This window comes from Dipodomys merriami, unplaced genomic scaffold (assembly GCF_024711535.1).
Source record: "Dipodomys merriami isolate MVZ:Mamm:240054 unplaced genomic scaffold, mDipMer1.0.p SCAF_8, whole genome shotgun sequence".
NCBI classification, from domain to species: Eukaryota; Metazoa; Chordata; class Mammalia; order Rodentia; family Heteromyidae; genus Dipodomys; species Dipodomys merriami.
Genome location: NW_027206401.1, coordinates 7,182,377 through 7,204,549, shown reverse-complemented (window position 1 = coordinate 7,204,549; position 22,173 = coordinate 7,182,377). Strand labels below are relative to the sequence as shown.

Below are 22,173 nucleotides of genomic sequence, written 5' to 3'. Positions count from 1 at the left end.
GTAAGCAGCCCATAGAAAAGCAAGTGCCTGCAGCGCTAATAATGAGAACTGACAAGGCAGTCCTGCTGGGTTTATTTATGACCTTCTGCCTTTGTTAGCTCTTGTGAGAAATTCCTTTCTAACCATAACAATATTGTCGGAGTTTGGCACTGTACAGAGAAATCCTACAGAGCCCCGAGGCCCACAAATTGGCGCTCATTCAGCTCATAACAGATTGCTGGGCTTGTTGTACTTTTACATTTTTCCTTCCCTCCTCTTTTATTGAATTCTTAAGTTGTTTTTTTTACCAGTCTTTACATATGAGTTTTTAAAGAAGGTACTTCCTTTATACTCGGAGCCAAAAGTCATTTTACCCTTCGTACAATGTCTCACCTACTTAGCAGTATGGAGAAAAACTCAGAAGAGGGTAGGATACAGAATAGCGGGAAGGGCCAGGTCAGTGCTGGATGGACCACGAAGGGTCGTAGCTTCACAGTCTGCAAACAGATGGACTCTTGTGGAGCTTGTAAGTAATCTCCTGGTTATACAGTCTCCACCTATTCTGAGCTCAGAAAAACTGATGTCAGGTTATAATCTTATTATATTTATGTTATTGTTTCAACCTCCTTTTCTCTAGCTTGTTTGCTTTTTAAAAAAACTTTACTTTTCTTTGAAAATAATAGAAAATTGGTCACGTTAAACTTCAACTCTTAGAGACAGTTTATCAGATTGTTTCTTGTGGAGTTGTTTAGCCCACAGAAGCCATGAGGAACCGAGGCTGTGTTGATCACTGATGATTGGTCCTATGGCATTGAGTAGCCAGCAGTGACAGAAGAGCAAGCTATTAAATCTGGATTCTTGATAGGCAAGTGACTTTCAGTCTGAAAAGCTTTAGGTTCAAGACACCCGCTTTTGTGAGGCACAATCTCTGCATAACACATAGAATTGAAAGTGCTTGTGTTTTGTATCTGTTTGTCTTCATAGGAAGGCTGAACTTTTGTCCAGCTTTATCTTGTCACTTCACTATCCTATACAGTTTTTTCTTTTGAAGTTTTTTTCTGTGCCACTACTGTAGTTTGAACTCAGGGGTCTTGCAGTCTTGCTTGGCATTTTTTGCTCAAGGCTGGCGTTCTACCATTTGAACCACACTTGCACTCCCAGATTTTTGCTGGTTAATTGGAGATGAGTCCCATGGACTTTTCTGCCCAGACTGGCTTCTAACCATGCTCCTCAGATCTGAGCTTCCTGAGTGGCTGGGGTTCCAGGCATGAGCCACAGGCACCTGGTTTCTTTTTTAATATACATAAAAGTTTTACTCTGCAGCTCAGGCCAGCCTTATACTCTTCATCTTTCTGACTCAGCCAGACAGGTGTGTACCACCATGCCTGGCTTCTCATGTACTTCTTTATTGTTTGGGTTTTGATCCTAATCCCAGGGCTTGAACTTAGGGCCTTAGGCACTGTCTCTGAGGTTTGTTTGCTCAAGGCTACCACTCTGCCACTTGAGCCACAGCTCCACTTCTGGCTTTTTGTGGCTGATTGGAGATAAGAGTCTCATGGACTTTCCTGCCCTGGCTGACTTTGAACTAAGATCTCAGCTAGATTCGCTAGGAGTAGCTAGGATTATAGGTGTGAGTCATCAGTAGCCAGCTTCTTACGTAGTTTTGCAATATGCTTAAACACATTTCTTGGAAATACAATATGAGTTCCTTTTACTGCTATTTAGCTATTCTCATCTTTTAAATAGGCTTAAAAAATAACTTTCTCATTTGCCATTCGGTGAGCACAGACAAGTTGTGCTGTGGCTGTTACAAAACCTTCGTGGTTCTCTCTTACTCTACAAAAGTACTTTTGGCATTTATTAAATTGATAACTTCCCAGGTGCAAAAGAAAAAGAAAATAAAAATCCTCCCAAATCTGATCATGCAAAGTGAGCACTGTTAGCATTTTACTTAGCATCAATCTATACATCTTAAGCACTAAGAAAAGAAAAAGGCTATGCATACACCAAGCACAGGTGGAACCTGCCTACAGTCCTGGCTGTCAAAGAGGCTAATATCTAAAGATCGTGGTTTGAAGCCTGCACAGGCAAATGAATTCTGTCTAATATGACTCAGCAAAAAGCCAGAACTGGATGTGTGACTCAAGTGCTAGAGTGCCAGCTGTGAGCAAAAAAGCCAAGTGAGTTCAAGCTCCAGTACCAGCAACCCCCCGAAAAAGAAAAAAAAAAAAATATATATATATATATATATATACAAACATAGTTCATGCATGTACAAATACTATATGTATTCATGTATTTTGTGAATCTTAGATTATGATCATTTGTTTCATTTTTACTTAGCCTTTTTAATGTAATATGTTGTATTTAGTGTACAGGATTTTACTATCATGTTTTTAAGTTTCTAACTACTAAGTTGTTTCTAGTTTTGCTGTTCTACTGCCCAGTTTTCTTATTTCCTATTAATTTATTTCCATGCTTTGATGCATTTAATCAAAATCATGATGACTAATATTTTTAATTTTTTAAGCAAAAGTATATTTTCATTACCATTAAAATCTCAACCAACTTTATTTTTATTTGGTTTTTCTTTATTAGCATTGTCTTCAAATATACAGAGGATTTCAGGTTAACCAGTTCATTTATGCAGAAATACGTCCTCTACACACCTGTCGTTCAGTATGCAGCTAATACTTATTAACTGCATTCTTTAACTGATTCATCTGGCCTCTTAGAGACACACATCAATTTCTCTCTGCCTAGGGCTGTAATCCACCTGAGTGGTGAAGCAGAGAGACGCAGGAACAAAGCCCTCTAAACTGCTGCCTTCCTTCTCCAGGCAGCACACTCTTTCATGTGCAGTGTCTATGTGTGTTGATTTTTGTTTCTGTTTGTTGGTTTGTTTTTAGAGACAGTATTACTATGAACCCGAGGAAGTCCAGGATCTTGGGCTCCTGCCTCAGGAATTATAGTCGTGTGTACCTCCACACCAATAATACTCTTAATGGACATATAGCTCATTTATGAATTTATTTAGTAAGGTTTTTGTTTTTGTGGGGTTTTTTCAGGGGGGACTTGGGGTTTGTTTTGTTTTGTTTTGTTTTGTTTGTTTATTTTTTGCCAGTCCTGGGGTTTGAACTCAGGCCCTGGGCTCTGTCCCTGAGCCTCTTTGTGCTCAAGGCTACTGCTCTACCACTTGAGTCACAGCACTACTTCTGGCTTTTTCTGAGTAGTTTATTGGAGTAAGAGTCTCACAAACTTTCCTGCCCATGCTGGCTTCAAACCATGCTCCTCAGATCTCAGCCTCCTGAGCAGCTAGGATTACAAGTGTGAACCACAGGCTCCCAGCTTAGTATTTGCAAATTTTAAAGGACTTTTGCTTAGTATAATGTTGACTGTAACATTGAGTATATATACATATTGAGTGTATGAATACTTAGTAATTCATCTAGCACCTTATTGGTAAGTGTTTGTTGAAGAAAGGAAGATGATTTTGTGCCACTATCATTTACCTACCTCTCTTATAGTGCAATATGTTCTACAAGGCCCTTTATCCTGTACTCATTATACTTTACACTATAATCTGATTTGTATGTGTCCACATGTGCATTTTTGTACATTCATTTGCTGAGCCCTTGTTTCTTTAATATTAATATTTTGTGTTCGTGGTTACATCATCTTTACAATGGCACAAGTTATCTTTTCCTGCATCGTTTGTGTGGTGAACCTAAGGGTCAGTGCGGTTAGCTAACTTGCCCGAGATGAGGTAAAGAAATGATAGAACCAGGATGTGATTTCAGTCTGGTTTTACTCCTGCTAGTCCTGTTCTGTATTACTTTAAACCTGCACTACATTAAGCATTCAGTGAGTCCTTCCTCTGGGCCTGCTTTATCTATGCCAATCGCTTAACTTAACCCAGTACCCCCAAAATGTCCCCATACTCCCCACAGATGCGACATGGTGGCCTAGGGGCTCTCTCCTCGTGCTGAACAAAGTCATACCCCTAGTGTAGATGAACTCTGATGTGCAAAGAAAGCTGACATCTGCCTCTCAGAAGCAGGCTTTGCTAAAGGAAGAGTGTAAGACACTGGGATTAGAAAGAGGTTTTATCTGCATTTTGATTGGTGACCAGAGTTCAAGGCCAATTATACTTCAGAAAATAGAGGAATCCGGCAATATGATGAGCTTTGGAAATTAATTTATGTAGGTCTCTCCTTTGTTCAGAAGTATCAAGCAACATGAATTTTATCCTGGTGCCTTGGCCATCTTAGATCTCTCACACACAGTGCAGGGCAGGGAGCCTTCAAGAAACTTTGCTCTGCCCCAGGTTTGGGAACGTGCCCAAGCAGCAGATGAGGTGGTCTAGAAATGGCTCTGCTGGGCTGTTTGGACTTGAGTGTGAAACAGGCTGGACATCAAAGTCTAATTCAGACTACTGTTGATAGTATAATTTGCATCATTATCCTCATGGTTATTTTTATCCATATTGAAAGTTTCTGAAATCCTGAACAGACTTCTCACCACCCTCTTTTGATAAGTAGTTTTTGAAGCAAATACAAGCTCTTAGGAAAAATCATATAAAAGTACACTTCAGTGTTAAGCTAGCAATTGAAGTAAATGACTGTCTAGCACTGAACAACAAAACAAAAAATAACTCATTTTGGAAACATGATCTGAGTGAGTCTGTGAATTACAACTGAAGGAAATTTTAAATGCATGTTTTAGGATGGACTTTTAGGGGGAGTACTGCATGTGTTGAATTTTATCCCTAAATCTAATGAATCTAATCATGTAAAAGTCTCTGCTCTTTTCTAAGAAGCTGAAAAATACTAAAATATTTCCTAAATTCATCTTTCTCATATTTTGAAGCAATTCAATTGTTGCCCTCCAGTGATAAACTACCTAAGTACTAGAATATTCCTTAGGACCCTCACTGATAGAGATACTGCCAATCCCACAGCTACAGGCACCCATTTTGGAGCTCATAAGTGAATTGTTCGTCTGTGTCACCTCCACGTTAAACAAATTACCTTTTTGTAGCAGAACTCCTCTTCTGTTTACTTCTGTGTGGAATTCTGGTGTGAAACCTGGTCCCTGTACTTGGCCAGCTCTTTGCTGAGGGCCTATGGAAACTGCTTGTCTCCCTGGAATTAGGAAAATGTCCTATGGTGACACATTGCTCTCCTTTCCCTGCTCCTCCAGCCAGCCGGGGCTGCCTGGGGTGCTTTGTTGCCCACACTGGGGTCGTCTTCCAGTGAGAGGTGGGAGTGCACATGCACAGCCTCTCTCCCATGTTATCCAGGGGGAAAGGACAGAAAGGTTGCCTGACTACAGTAAACAGCAAAAAAACAACGCCAGGACTTGGATGTCTTAGCCCAGAGTGTGTGCTGTGGCCTGAGCTAATGGTTCGTCGAGGCTCCATTAGAGGAGCTCTACAGGAGCTAAATGGCCGGGTGGTAACTCCAGGAGCCACGCAGCTCAGCCACGTGCTCTAAGAGGTCAGGGTAGACATTACCATGGGCTGTGGAGGTGAGCTCCTGGCTAGTGGAAAGACTGGGGGCTTGGACTGCCACGAGGTCAGTTTCTCCTCCTTGAGCCCCACATTGTTCCCATTGTTCACATACAGTCTGCTCTTCGCCTGGCATGTCCACTGCCATACTTCTGGTTCATTCCTCTCCTTCACCTTTTTTCCTGTAGCAGCTGTGTTGCTGGTTTTGTTTTTAATCATCATTGTAAGATTTATGTGAATATTGTTAGCTCAACTTCACTGCTGTGCAGCATTCTACTTTCTGAATGTGTCTGAATTTATTTATATTCGTGAAAAGTTAAATCGTCTCCTTTTTTTTTTCCTGTTACAATATGGAAATGATCTTCTGTGCCTGTAGACATCCCCTTATGTATGTGCACCACAGCGGAAACCTAAATGCGGAATTTCTGGGTCATCCTATAAGTGTATCTTTAGCTTTATGTGGTGCTGACAAATTATTGTCCAAAATGGTTATACTAATTTAGATTCCTAGCCTATGTATTTAGTAATATAAAGCATGTTTTTCTTTCTCCAGAGTTTTATTGTGATGACATCTCAGTTTAAATTACCACTATTATCTAGTGTTGATAAGATTCATCTAATTACATTATAAAGCACTCACGCATTTAAAAAAAATCATGTCTTGACCATGTGAAAATGAGTAGAGAAAGGGAAACTCTTCCTTACAAGCAATTCCAAATCAATGAGGGAAATAGAAAATCAACTTTAGAACAGCACAGTAATAATTGCTGTGAGAAAAATCCACTGATGAATGAAGTGCTAGTCAACAAAACTTGAAAGAGAAGCAGGACGCTTGCACAGCTTTCAATACATTTGCTGTTCCCCGACATGCTCTCCGGAAGCAGGGCCTTGCTCCCCTTCTTCCCGAGGCTAACCTGGCAGCTCCCTGTGTGAATCCAGGACAGCAGAGGAGATAATCGCCTCACCCTGGGGTCCTTAGTCCCATGTTCAGAGGCAGATCGTTGATACCATACACCCACCCACGTGCCAGCATGCGAAGGACACTTCACTTGTCATATTCTCCAAAAGCTGTAATCCTGCTCTGATCGTGAGTAAATAGCAAGTAGTGGCACACTCGGGGAGACTCTTCCCCACACCCATACTCCTCAGCTGTGTCACAGTTAAGAAAACAGAAAGAGTGAGACTTCTTCACACTGGAGGAGGCTGAGAAAACATAGCAAGTCACTGTGACATGGCTTCCTGGATTACAATCAAAACAGGAGGAGGACACTGATAGGCAGGCTGGTACCATTAACACCAGCAAAGCCAGGTAAAGTTGTCCAGCAACCCACAGTGCCACCGATGCCACTTTTGTGAGAGCCCAACATCATTTCAAAATCAAAAGGTTTTAAAAACCTGGCGAAGGATGTACAACAAATACATACATTCATGTAGTTCTAGAGAATAGGAAACATCAAAACAACCAAGGTTTAAAGTTTTTCTGCAAACAAAACTTCTCTTTATTCCGTATGGACTCAGTATAATTTGTGAGTTGTATTTCTCTGTTATTGTTTGCTTAAGTTGCTAATTTATTTTCATTTCCTTAGGTCTGACTGTTTTAAAAAATTTCTCTGCTATACTGTTGAAGAAATAAATGTCTCCTGAGGGTTCATGCCTTTTTGTTTTTAAGTTTTATTTCAAGTTTCTACATGCTTAGCATTGATAAATAGTGAAGTTTTTTACCTTGAGAGATACAAAAGGTGTTAATGGCTTTTCCTTCCTTGAGATTTATGTTATGCTTTCAGTGATAAGAACTGGAATCAGTAGACAAAGTCACAATTTTATATGGTTACAGACCTTTCTCGTTTGTCAGTTTTCTTTCAGAGCACATGGGTCATTAATATTTATAGATTTATACCTGACAACCTTATTTGTAAAGAACCAACCCATAAACCCAAATCCCACCCCCTCGGTGTCATTAGGTGACTCCTCTTTGTAACTAAATGCCTTGAGACTTCTTACCAGCACCTTTAGAATAGAATCTGTTAAAAGGCATGTTACTCATTAGTGAATGCTGATACATTAGTTACATAAGTATCTTCTAATAGAATAGATATCAAATCAATAATGTTTTGCTGTTTTAAGGTTTTTCCACTCATTTTGTTCATTGATTTATTCTTAGTTTTATTTTTTGCAGTAACAGGGTTTAATTCAAGGCTTCCCACTTGCTTTGCTTCCTTGCTCAGGTGGTATTCATACCATGAGCTCTGCCTCTAGCCCTGCTTTTTGCTGTTTATTTTGGAGACGAAGTCCCTCAGACTTCTCCACCTAGACTGCCTTTGAATGGTCAAACTCCAGACCTCAGCCTTCTGAACAGCTAGGATTACAGAAGTAAGCCATCAGTGCCTGGCTCAATGATTCTTGTGAGGAAATGTAATGAATAGGTGGCCATGTAGACTTAAGAAATCATTGTAGTCTAGAAAGAACACTGGTGTTTAAAAAGATTGCTGGCGCTGGGAGCCAGTGGCTCATGCTGCTCAGGAGACCAGGATCTGAGCATTAGGATTCAAAGTCAGCCTAGGCAAGACAGCCTATGAGACTCTTATCTTCAGTTAACCAACGAAAAACCAGAAACGGAACTCTGGCTTACATGATGGAGTGCTGGCCTTGAGCACAAAAGCTCAGGACAGCACCCAAGCCCTGATTTCAAGCCCAGGACTAGCCCATAAATGAAGCCAAACAACAGTCATAAAAATGATCACCATTGTTCAGGTCCTTACTGTTCACGTCCCTATTGTTTGCTTATTTCATATAATTCTAAAAAAAACTTTTTAAAATCATTTTTAAAATTTATTCTCAAATGATGTCTTCAATTTTAATCATGTTCAAACTGTTCTTTTTCATAAACTCTTGAGGATATAATTTTTTTCTTGCAAAGTTTATCATTTCTTATTTGGCAGTCTGTTCCACCTTCTTTGGTTCAATTTTGTTGAATTTTGTTGGATTTGGGAAGTACAGGGGTTTAACTCAGGGTTTTGCAGGTGCGAGGCAGGTGCTCTACCACTTAATCCACACCTCCAGCCCTCTTTTCCATCTTTGGTGTAAGAATAAAAAAAAAAAAAATCACCATCGGAAACTCTGTTAATTCCTGAAAACAGTAAGTCCGTTTCTGTGTTCCTTGGCATCACATCTGTGAGGCCCCCAACCCCACCCCACTTATCCCCCCACCCCACTACCTCCTGGGCTGAGCCTCATCTTTCCCACAGCTGGATTTCAAATGACAGGGCCTTACTGCCCTCTAAGCCCGGTCTGATCCCCGGGGGGCACGCTGCTCCATGGGCCACCACAGTTCTGACTCTTAGCTCTCAGTCACAGATTTTTTTTCTTTTTTGCTTTTACCATAACTTAGCTGTTTAGCTGTTTGTCTCTCTTCATTGAGAAACAATGACTGTTACAATAGAAGCCCATATAGGACCAGCCAACTGAAGAATGAGAAGTCAACACAAGTGCAAACTGCCTTCTTCCTTCTTCCCACCCTGTAGCTCCATCCACAAACCTTAGATGGGGCCTGTGTGCCCTCCTTAATTCCATAGTCTTCCTTTGGTTTCGTTTTACAAAGATGCTATCATTTATTTTAAAATGGTATTCATTGTTCCTGAAATGAATAATAAAGAGGAGCCATCAGTGTTAGTTTCGTAGCATTGACTTCGGCTTTGACCAAGTGGTGTGGAAGGCCCTAATAAATTTTGTCCATGTTGGTCAGTGGAGTCAGGTGAAGACTATTCTGATTGGTAGGACCGAGGAGAGAGGCTGCAGCTGACCACATGCTTTAATCAGCCCAAGGAAGGAACTACATGTGACATCACGGCTCTCAGGACCCGCCAAATCGTCATAGTGTCTTTGCTAAAATGATTTTGGCCATTGTTACTGTTACTCCTTTGGAAGGCGTGTCCGTGTCCTGGGAGTCTTAAGGTAATGCAGGGTAATGTCATCGTTCCAAATTCCATACAGCCTAAACAGATTTCTCAGTGTTCTTATCGAGTTATTTTTAAGGTCAACACCCCATGCTATGGCAAAAAGTCCTGTTTGCTTCTCTTTCTAGTCTACACAGCTTCTGAAGACCATCCTTAGTAGTGGAAAAGCAGAGATCCTCCTGGGCAGAGTGGAAATGTAGGAGTATTTTAGGAACCCCTGAGACTCCTGCAATGAGGAAACCTGCTTAGGTGATGCGGTCACCCAGACTTCCAGCCGCCCCGGGCTCACCACAGAGCATATTCCACATACATAGCGCTTCCTCCCAAGGATCCTGAAAGAAAACTTCTATTTTAGATGCTGATTTTGAAAACAAATGAAATATAGCCATTATGATAATATTTATGCATAATAACATGCTTAGCTGAATCTTGCTTTTGAAAAGTGGCAATTTAGCTAAATATCCTGTGAATGTCCCCTAAAAGTGAGAATTACCCATAATGGAATCTTGCTTGAGAGCAGATGCGATGAATCAGGTGAAAGTCATTTCCCAAAGAGTGGTTCTTAGTTCCCTCTCAGAAAATGAATTTTGACTCATAAATTTTTTTGTATTATCCCTAGTTATTGGCTACAGCTTTATCATTTGTGAAACTTGAGACTATTTTTAAGTTCACACTGAACATTTTTCCATTTATCTCATACAACTGTGGTTGTGTATATTGTCAAATTAATGAAGAAATATTTTGGAAAGGTTTAAATTTAAAAGTGAGACAAATATAACTTGAAAAGGGAATACCTTGAGGCCTGAAAATTAGTGTTTGAAGGATTGTCTTTGTGGAATCCTGGTATCTGAGTTGTACTCATCTAGACAGGAAGTGTAGGCTTCCAATGTATTTGCCGTCTAGACAAATGAGAACATCAGGAACTTGTATGGGTATTTTGAAATGCAGTGTTATAGCATAGGTTTGTACTAAGAAGTCTAGTAACATCACCAAAATTAAATCATTGCTCTGAAGTTTTTCTTTCATATGTCAATGAAATTTTTAGCTCATTCCTAATATCAATTTCAAGGAATACTTTTGTCATTTTTCTAAAAGAACATTCCAAAATAAGATGTGAAGGTATGGAGTGGTCGTTACAGTCTTATAGGAGCTATAAGGCTGTATATTTGACCTCCTGGAATGATGGTTGGAAATAGGAGAATTCATTACTATTTTAATAGCTAGTTTGGTAGTGTTCACTAGTTCTGTGGTAAATATTGTTAAATATTCACATGTACTAGACTGTGTGGTATTTGTGACTGTATTCATCTATAAAGCTTATGAACTTGGTGACATTTTCCTATACATTTCTCCTTTCTACCCCATACCTGGTAATGGGATCGCTCTCAAGAGAGTCAAGGCATAAACTGGGTGCACAAGCTTGTCATCCTCACTACACGGCAGCGTAGCACAGGGACGCCTGCTCATAAGACCTCGTTCCAGTCGATGGCTGTGCTGAGCAGACGGTGGAGGACCTGCCACCGCAGCAGCAAGGAGAAGCACAAGTAGAGGATGGCGGTGTAGGACAGCTGGGCAATAAAGACCTTAACTCACATAGCCAGTGTGAAAGGAGGACACACTCTCCTAGCAAACAGGAGGTCCTGACTTGAAGGCCCAGCATCACTGAAAACAGAGAAAGAATAGAAAGTTACAGAAGTTAAGAAAAATCATACATGGACAAAAGAGAATCCATGCCTCCATTTCACACTCTTATTCTAGAAAGGAGCAGCATCTCTGATTCAGTGCTGATGAAGAGACTTTTTGAAGATGCACAAACTGGCATTTTACCCCAGGGGAAGTCAAAGTGAGAAATCACTAACTGCATCTTATTAAAACTCTGAAACTAGAGAGCTGTGCTCATGCCACTGATTGAAATATCTCCTGTTTACTGGGGACTCCCCTGAGCAGTAGCTGCCCACGCGGCTCAGCACAGGGCAGCTTCCGGAGTGCCCATCCACACCGCCAGCTAATTGCACCGAGGACTGTGACTTCAGGTGTTTGGAAGTTCATTTTCTCTTTTTAGAAATCTACCTATTTAATTAAGCAAGGGAGCCAAATTTTCTAACATATTCCCAGTACTTCAAGACAGTAAAACATTACTGGTATTGACGGAATTTATCATTTACTGGCCAATTTATGCTAAACTGAATACCATCAAAGCCAAAGATGTCTTTTGATGTAGTGAGTCATAGTATATTTAATGTAAAAGATCTCCAGGAAAGTTCAGACGCAGCATCTAGGTGAGAGCATATTTATATTTGCATGCCAATCTTCATTCTTTTTTTTTTAATTTTATTTTATTTTATTTTATTTGTGAACATACTGTACAGAGGAGTTACAATTACGTGGGCAGGATAATACGTACATTTCTTACCAAGCATTGCAGCCTCCTCCTTTGTTTACCCTTCACGTCCCTTCCCAGCCTCCCCCCTCCCCCCCAATCCCAATCCTTCTCCTTCCCCCCCATTCCCCCCCCTCCCCCGCACCGACGTTGTAAAGCCCGTTTTGGACATGACAACTTGTACTTCTCATTGTTGCAACAGGTCCACCTGTATCCTTAAACAACTGGTTTTTTCCCCATCTCCAATCTTCATTCTTGCTGCCTGCTTCTTTGTGGGACATTCCCCCTCTGCCCTGGCCCTGCCCCCCCCCATTCCCTCCCCACTGGGACCACCAACTGACGTTTCTCTTCCCAGTACCTGATGCTCTCCGGTTGCATGCCATTCTGTGCCCAGTTAAGACTTTTTACTTGCCCCTTGAGTTAGAGGGACAGAGGGATAAAAGGGTAAGAGTTGCAGAGAGAAAGTCCTTATGAAGATAAAATAGATTTAAGAATAAAATAGTTTTGTTGGGGGGTCTTGTTTGTTTGTTTGTTTTTGAGATAGTGATTTACAAAAAAAAGTAAGTCTGCAATAACAGAAGTCACTTGGTATTCTGAGTGGCGGCAGATATAGAAACTCCAGTGTGGCAAGCAGATTTTCACCAAATCAAAGCATGAAAACAAAACAGTTACTGTGCACGAGCCCATGACATCACTGCCTTGGCCATCACTGGGATGAGAGAAGACTTGAAGAATGGTGTGGCACACGAGGCTGCCACCCCAAGAGTCCTGGCTGCCCTTCCTCCCTGCCAGCTTCCCAGTAAGATAAATGGAGACACTGTGGCTTCAAGGTGCCTGGCTGGAATGAGATGCAGGGACGCCTCTCTGTTCTTTACAAGCATCATAGATCTGATAGTACTTACAAAAGAAGAAGAGACCTGGTGCCCTGCTGACTAAACTGTCCTCCAGGGGAGTATTAGTCACAGGGCTTCTTTGTTAACTAGGCTGAATGCTTAAACCACTGTTGACCTTCTTTTATTAGCATGCTTTAAGATAGCTCTACTCCTGGATACCCCAAGTATCTGCAGGGCAGAAATATTTCCATATAATTTACATATAAAAGTTACGTGTATATAAAAGTAATATAAAAATTATATCTTTTTATTACTCTTCTGTTACACTAAGGTCTAGTCAGCGCTGAAATTCTGATGACTTGTGAACGCAAAGAAAGCCACCGTTTTTATATTTTCCTCTTGATAGTTTCTTCTTGCTCAGCTTGTTGAATAACAGAAATGTTTTTTGATACCTTTACACCTTGGATGAGGCTCTCCTAACACCCATCTATGTCATTTTTTTCAACCATCATGTAGAGTTTTATGGGAGTATGGGGAAGGAATATGTAAATCATACAATTAGAAAATTTTCAAAGTAACATTTTGTTTTATGGGAAGAAAGACTTGCATAAAATTATTTTAAATTGAAGTTTCTTAAAAACTGAACATGTATTGTTTTATCTATATTTAATTTCTTAGTTAAGAAAATGGTTATGTATCTAGCTATCAACCAAATTTATTTTTGGCTGCCTGGCCCTCTTTCCTCATATTCCCGCTGCTTAGGCTTTTTGAGAGCATCCAGCTAATTGGGGTAATCTCCATCCTCACAGGAGGTTCATTCCCAATAAAGTAGATCTACATCTGGCTGGCTCTCACTCCATACGTTCATACAGTTATAGTAATGGGCTCAGTTCCTGTTCTTGGTAAAGTTTGTACCAATCACCATATGTGGTGAGGTGTTGGTGCGGTTCCAGTGAAGTCTTTCTAGGTTCAGAGTTTCCCCAGCAAAGAGGCAGAAGTAACAAGGGAGACACCGGCATGCATGGTTCATTCAGTCAGGGTCAGCACTGTTTTCTTATCAGGGCCAGAGAGTGAATGGCCCAGCTACTGGGCCACATGGTCTCTGTCTCTGCTCTGCCATTGCTCAGAGCAGCCATTACTGTGCTAGGGAATGGCTGTGACTTGTTCCATGAGATGCAGTAGATGCGGTCAAGTTTTGAAGGTCACAAAATAACGTTTAAAAACGTGTGGCTTCTGAGATAAACAAAGAGTATGTATGTCACTGGGTATGGTGGCTTTTAACTTGCTACCCAGAAAGCAGATGAGTAGAGTCATGATTTGAAACCAACTGGAGCAAAACATTCTCAAGACTACCTGGAAACAATAAAGTCATTTGTGGTGGCTCAAGCCAGTCACTCCTCTTAGCTACCTGGAGAGTTAAATAGAAAGATTGCAGGACAGGTCACTCACTTCCTGGCATAAACAGGAGGCCCAATTTGAAATAATAACAAAGGCATAAAAGGATGGGCTTGGCTTCGGTGGTAAAGCCACCTGCCTAGCAGGTGTGAGGCCTTGAGTTCCAACCCCAATACTGCCAGTGTGGGGGCGGGGAAAGTTCAGCCTGCAGGCCATGGATGGTCTTGCCCTGCTTTAAAGAGCTTTTCAGGTGCATTCCTCTGCAGGCTCAAGAGTCAATGATGAAATGCTAAGGAGACAGACACTGGAGAGACAGACCTCGGCTAAGTCCTCTTCCCTCCCCACCCACTCCCATCCAGCTCTGAGCCTATGCATGTGACAAGTGAGCCCCTAGCCTGGAGAGAGGGGAAGTAGAAATGGCCTTGATTTACTCTTTGAGCACATGGATATGTGTGCATCACATATGTGCACGCATGTGCGCGCGCGCGCGCGCACACACACACACACACACACACACACACACACACATCTGTTAGCCTAAGTTCTGTTTTGAGGAACTCTGATGATTGTCTTGATTACAAAGTGTGACGTTATCTGCTGCATGGCGCTTGTTTCAGACTTTAATAACCTTTTATTTTCACTTGAATTCACAAAAATTATATTCAGCTTAAGATGTCTAAATGGAACTAGCATTGAAACGAGTAATCAAGTTATATACAAATTCTTGCTACCCCCTCAGTGTGTACAAAACCATGCATCTTATATATCTAGAAAAGGAATGTTTGTGTTTGTGAACTCTGAGAAACCTGGTTCGTATTCACTCATTTTACTCTAGAGATTTGATTATACTTTTCCCAGGGGTGATGTTTTCAGTCTGTCCTGCTAATATTAGTTTGTTTCTCATAATCACAATTATTAGCTTTAAAGATTACTCTTTATTTCACTTAGGCATATGGGGGGAGTGGGGGTTTGCTGTGGATTGAATTTCTACCACTTAAGCCAAGTCCTTAGCCTTTTTACTTTTTCAGTTTTTGAATCAGGTCTTACATTTCCCCCCCCCCCCCCGAACCCTAACCCACCCACTTATGCTTCCTGCATAGCTAGGATGACAGGCATACACTACTGCTTACACCAGCTTTGTTGATTGAAATTGGATCTTACTAGCTTTTTGCCCAGATTGGCCTCTAACTGTGATCCTTCTAGTCTCTGCCATCCAAGTAACCTGCATTATAGGTATGAGCCACTGCACCTGGCTCTAGAAAGCCTGTTCTTCTTAACAGACATTGTTCCTGTAACGTTAAGATTTTTGGCTCTATTTTAGAATTATATTTTATCACAGATGATTTCTTTGTTTTAAAAATGTTATTCATATTAGAACAGATATCAGAGGACTGCTTCCTGTCTAAGGTACTGAGATCCTAATCCAGAGTTGCTCTGTGACATTTTTGGCATCCATTCTCACCAGCTTATTATACCTTGCCTTGTTCACACTCTTGGGGCGAGATTTATTCTTAGAACCCAAAACATCTTCCTTCACCAGCTTTGAAAGTCCAAGTTTCAAAAGATCCCACAGTAAACAAAGTTAATCCTTAGTAAAGCTGAATGAGTAGAAGGTACCTCTTAGGGCTAAATATGCTCTGTAGGTAGTAGCATAGCCAGGCACTTCAGTTTCCACTTTGCACTATTTTGTCCTAGATTAGAGGCCCAGAGAGAACAAAGAAAGCCTTTTTTCTCTTATGTGGAAGCTAGAATTAATTTATAAATATATAAGTAAACACTTCAAGGTGTTATGCAAGTGTACATAGATGCCTTAACCAAAATATGATAGATTCAGGGCAGAACTCAAACACTATAATTCCTTAGAAAGGCTAACTCACAGTCCAACAAAATAAACACCAGGAAACAGGTGCTGGGAAGGTCAAGAAGGCCGGTGGAGGGGTGGAGGACCCAAGAGAGGAAGAGGGTGGTATGCACTCACAAAATTCTTAAAACAAGTAAAGGGGGGAAGCTGGGGGTGGGAGAGAAAGGGGAGAACAGTGAAAGAGATGATAGCGATCAAGATGCATTAGATTCATAAACTGCTTTTTCGCTGGAAAGTCTTCTGTAATGATAATCTATTTTAAAAATAAAGTATTTACTCTTAACAACAACAGATAAGCATTTTTATACTGTTCTGTCACTTTAGAGGTCACTGTAGCCGGCCTTTCAGTGAGGAAGCATTTGTTGCTAGTAGTCTCCTTTGTAGATGAGTGGGGAGGGGCAGGAGACCATTCACCCCTCCTCTTTTTCACCTTCCCTCTATTTTCTGCCCTCAGTAGTGTAACTTTCAGCATTCCCTTTGAGCTTGAGCTTTGTGATCTGTCAAGTGGAGCTTTTAATCACAGGTCTAGAGGGTGTTGTGATCACGTTAGATGGCAAAAGGTATAACATTCAGACTCCTTTCTGCCAACATAACTTCAAAGGGATTGTGTATCATAAATATACAAACACTATTATTTCATAGAATGGCACTTTGAAATTATTTTAAATGGAAGCATTTCTCATCAGAAAGTTTGGTTAAAATTTTTACTATTGTTAGATTACATTGTCAGCTTGAGATTGAGACTCCCATTATGGAGTTGTAAAGCCTGTAGCTCCTTATCTTACTGAAGTCCTGTGGGACAGGCATTTGTTCTGCAGCCAGTCACCCACCGAGGGCTGCTGGACCGCACTGTGGACAGGTTGAACGGACTTGGTGCTGACAGTGGAAGAAAGCATGCAGGGATGACTTTATGAAGGACAGGGGCCACTTCCTTTTTTTTTTTTTTTTTCTTCAGGAGATGCCAGATCTTACAAGTTTACCCCATGAGTAAACTTAGTAACGTTTAATAAATAGGGTCACACTGCAACTCTTCAGCATTATTCCAGAAACTTACTCTGAAAGGGGTCTGAAATTACAGTTTTCAAGTCACGGTTTGAGTTCATTTTGGTCCGAATATGTTTGGCTCTTTGAATCCATGCCTTTTCTTTGTTTCCCTCAGGACCTGTCCGGCTCTATCGATGACCTCCCCACGGGAACGGAAGCAACGTTGAGCTCAGCAGTCAGTGCCTCTGGGTCTACGAGTAGTCAAGGGGACCAGAGCAACCCCGCACAGTCGCCCTTCTCTCCACACGCCTCACCCCACCTCTCCAGCATCCCGGGCGGCCCGTCCCCCTCTCCTGTGGGCTCTCCCGTAGGAAGTAACCAGTCACGCTCGGGCCCGATTTCTCCTGCAAGTATTCCAGGTATCCGCTACCTTAGTCACTACACTTCCTCTGTTATGAAGACGTTCATCCGTCTCATTCTACTTCTTTGTGGTGGGGCCACTTGCTATAAAAGAACTGACTGCATACTCGACAAAATAACTGGCATCTGGGCCCCATAGAGAACCCACACACGGCACAACCTCTCATTTACCAAAATAACCACCGACCTTATACTTTCAGTGTTCAGAAACAAAAGGGATTTATTCTGGCTACATCTTGTAATAATTCTGTTCAGTGAGATCCTGGGATGATTAGTGCACTCAATTGAGATTGTTGACTGGTATTGGATTTACTTTATGGTTCTAGTCAATATTTACAGTAGCATTTGTTTTCTAAAACTTGTATATAAGTTACGCTTGTCTGTGTCTGATTTCAGTCATACTGACTGACTCCTGAACACATTCAGGCCTAAGCTCACGGCCCTTTCTGCTCCATGGAGTTCACAGTCTAGCTAACTCTGGTTTCAGGGTTTACTTTTGTCATACATCTTCCTGTTACTTCTTGCTTTAAAAAAAAAAAAATGTCATCCTCATACCAAATGTCATCCATTCAGACCCAACAAATAACTGGTCTTACTGTACCACTAGACTATGAAATGTGTTCTTTTTGTTTTATTGATTGATTTTTGCAGTAGTGGGGTTGGATTTGGCCTGGCCCTTGCTAAGAAGCCACTTTACCACTGAGCCGACCTTCCAGCTCCTTATCTGTAAATTTTTCTGCAACTTTTGCTAACGTGGTATAGATGACTGTCAAAAACCACTTCCTACCACCCTATCTGAATAGATATTGAGTTGCTAATTCATTTTTTTATTATTTGTTTTTTTCCTCTCAAGCATAGGTAGTATTTTTACCTCTTTTTACACTTTACCCCTTTATATTTTTATAAAATGTTGATGATGGACTATTTATAATATATCCTGAAGCATTATATGTGAACATATACCGTATGCTAAATAGAAAGCATTAACTATCAAATGATTCATTGACCCACCATCCATTTTTAAGAATTGTATGCTTTTGTATCACATATATGTTTCTTCCTTATCCCAAGACCTGTTTCTACCCCCAGTCTATATTTTCTTGTGACTTTATGGGTAATTTTTTTAGAATTGCTTCACAAATATTTGTAGAGTATATGTCATTTATTTACTTAGAATAATTCCTTATGGACATTTACCCTATTTCCGATGTCTATTTAGTATTATTCCCATGTCAAGACAAGCTACTGTTCATTATAGTATGACAACACATATAAACTAGGAAGGGCCTAGATAAATTAGGAAATACTGCCAGTGGCTCAAGCCTGTAATCCTAGCTACTCAGGAGGTTGAGATCTAAGGCTCATGGTTCGAAGCCACCCCATCAGGAAACTTTGTGAGGCTCTTACCTCCAATTAACCACCATAAAACCGGAAGTGGCGCTGTGGCTCAAGTGGTAGAGCGCTCACCTTGAACTGAAGAGCTCAGGGACAGTGCCCAGGCCTAGCATTCAAGCCCCATGACTGACAAAAAAAAAAAAAAAAAAAATTAGGAAATACTTTCCTAGTCACACTCTATGTGCTGTGCTATATCTTGCCTTTTTTTCCTAAACCCAACGTTACACTTCTAAGATTCTTCCATAATTTAAATATAGCTGTAGTTATAATGTATTTTGCTTAAGGCATTTTAATGTTACCTTTCTTTGAAACATATTTCTTTGTCTTAATAAGGGTAGCGGTAAAACCTGGATTTCCTGGGCTTAATAGCATCAATACTAAGACTGCTCCTTACTCCAGAATTTTGAAAGCAATTCTTGGTAGTCAGATGGCTTTTGAGGTGTTACCTATCTAAGTGCTGCAAAGTTATACATAAAATACTATATTCCACAAAGAACAGCCCCTACTTCCCTTGTGAACGGGGTCAGAAAGACATAAATTAATACCTGCACCACAAATTTTTGGAGGCCTAAAGACATTTTATTTTTTTTAACTTAAAACCCTGGAATGGTAGTTGAAAGTATCTTTATCATTCCAAATAGGGATTTCTAAGCATCTGTTTTTATTGATTGGACTTTAGTGGACTATAGCACACAGAGTCTCACAATAGAATTCACTTAGGACACATGACTTTGGTAACCCAGCAGATTTAATTGATCAAATTCTAGTGTTCAGTTGTGGCTTGGGGAAGGTAAAATTAAGTGGAATTCCCCAGCTCAAATGATATCTCCCCTTCCTAGGAACTACAGGTATGGGCACAGAAGGGAAGGCAAAGGCTTCTATATCATTACTTTCCATTTAATCAAAAGTGCTTTCATTTTGGCATGATAGTACATGCCAGCACTCAGGAGGCTAAGACAGAAGGATCATGCGTTCAAGGCCAACATGGGATAAATAGCAAGACCCTACAAAAACCTGAAGGTTGTGAATATAGCTCAGTGATAGGACACTTGCAGAGCATGAGCAAGGACCTGGGTTCAATTGCCAGCGTGTGTGTGTGTGTGTGTGTGTGTGTGTGTGTGGTCATCAGCTCTCTCAAATGTTGGTGAAAGCATGTGAGTGTTACAAACTTGTCAGCAGGGCTCATGCTCAGGGTCCACATTTTCCCTCACTGCACTGTTCATAGCTAGTTTCACTGTTGCCTCCTCTCTCTCTTTCCCCAGCTAAGTTTAGGGGCATTCAGCTATTTTTTTGGTTGGTTGATTGGCTGATAAGATGGTTGGTTGATGGTTTATGGTACTGCCGATGAACCCCAAGCAAACCTTCTGCCAGTGACCTTATATTCCCAGGCCTCAAACCTAAAGGTTTTGCTAGAAACTTACTGAATTTTGTATGATTCTGTATTAGAGAGATATGAGATTTCTTTTAAAATCATGACAGGCTGTCTCGTATGGTGGCACACACTTGCAATCCTAGCAATTGAAAGACTCTGGCAAGAAATTTGAATCTAACCTTGATACATAGTGAGACAGTGTCTCAAAAAAATAAAAAGACTTATTCTAAAGAATTACTATTTTCTATTTCCTTTTATTTAGCTTATTTAGATATGGTCCTTTCCTCTCTTTTTCAATTAATCTTTCCCTAAGATAAGGTTTTTAACCTATGCCATCTATGTGTTTGTATGAATTTGGTCATAGATGATAAACTGCACTTTAGAGTTGGTTAGAAGGTTGATACTTTTTTGGGGTTGTTGTTTTTTAACTTCTGTTTACTTTGAATGCAGATAGATCTTCTTTTAGGAAATAATTAGGCTCATGTACTTCCATCTTTTCCCATCTCTAGTCCTGTTTAAATCTTGCTCATTATGCACTGGATGCTGAGAGAATACCTATCTCCTTTCCTTTGGTTTGGGTATATACATACCTGTGAAGTCACACGTTAGGGTGTCGCATGGTTCTCAAACTGTTGCTTCATGAGTACTGGTTTGAAATTTCTCTTTATTGTTAATGTGTATCATTTTTTTCCTACTCCTCCCTCCTCTCATCCCCATCACTAGCCCCAGTACACACACACACACACACACACACACACACACACACACACACACACACACACACACACACATTTCTCTTTATTGTTAATGTGTATCATTTTTTTCCTACTCCTCCCTCTTCTCATCCCCATCACTAGCCCCAGTATACACACACACACACACACACACACACACACACACACACACACACACACACACACACACACACACACACACACACACACACACACACACACACACACACACACACACACACACACACACACACACACACACACACACACACACACACTTGATTTTGTCCCATTTCCTCCTACTGTATCTTGCCTGTGTCCCAGATTGGTACTTTGAGTCCCTTCAAAACAGACACATCCCAGCTGGTAGCTGGGCTGAGGTAAAGTCAGGATGTTTGGGGGTTCTTTCTGGTGTTGCTTTCCCAGGATTTGTTGGGAAAGAGCAATTCTTCTTCTTTAGTAAATGAAATGACAGTTGATAAAAAGCGTCAGCAGTAGATAAATGAAGCCCAACAAACCATCCCAACCGATTTTGATTGTTACCTGGGAAACTGGTCCTCTGCCCACTGCCTTTAGCCTATCATCGTGTGCCTCACAAATATGGTGAGCGTCCTGGATCAACTACTGTGAGACGGCAGAGCGCTGGCCCTGCCACAGCCTGCACTCAGAGCAGGATGGAGGTTGAATGCTCTCTTTGCATGCCCATCACTGGGCCCTGCACCACAGATGTAGTGAGAGGTCAGTAATCCAGCTCAGGTCATGCACTCTACCCAAGCACTGAGAACAGAGACAAGCATGTGTCCTTGCCCAGTGCCATTTTAAATTACCTTGTTTTATTACTTATTGTCTCTTCATTTCTCTCCTCTTCATAATCATGTGTTTGCATTTAGAGAGCAAAGTAAAAAATCTCCATTTTTGTTATTGGTGTCAGAATGTGTTTTTGTGAAGTTAAATTAAGCATATATATTGTCAGGTGTAGTTAACTCTGACATGTGTTATTAGCAACATTTTCCCTTCTGATAAACGATCCGATCACATTGTACTTACTTTGTGATGTCTTGGGGTAGGTCCTAGAACTCCACGCTTTGGGCAGAGTGAGCCCTGGCTGGTTCCTCAGCACGGCTTGAGAACATGTCGTGTTGCTGAGAGTCCATGGATGTTACTCCACTCTTCTTGCCTCCTAGCCCCACCCATTCCAATTATTAACAAAGCAGAAGTGGAAATAAGTTCAACTTTTTTTATTTTACTTCATTGGCCAAAGGCTTTTGTCAGCTTTTCCTTCATGTAATGAAGTAGCAGTGGTTAAATATTAAGAGTATGAAAATTAGTGGGAAGGGGTGCTTGACCACTTGTACATG

General features: G+C 40.9%; 1 protein-coding gene across 5 annotated transcripts in view; it reads left to right on the top strand.

Moving 5' to 3' along the window:
- Arid1b (AT-rich interaction domain 1B) overlaps nucleotides 1–22,173 on the top strand; it is a 334,344-nt gene that overhangs the window by 218,328 nt on the left and 93,843 nt on the right. For all 5 annotated transcript variants that reach the window (XM_070010549.1, XM_070010548.1, XM_070010547.1 and 2 more), the window contains one exon: nucleotides 17,070–17,313. In XM_070010549.1, the coding sequence (XP_069866650.1) occupies nucleotides 17,070–17,313 (244 nt within the window). The remainder of the gene's footprint in view (nucleotides 1–17,069; nucleotides 17,314–22,173) is intronic.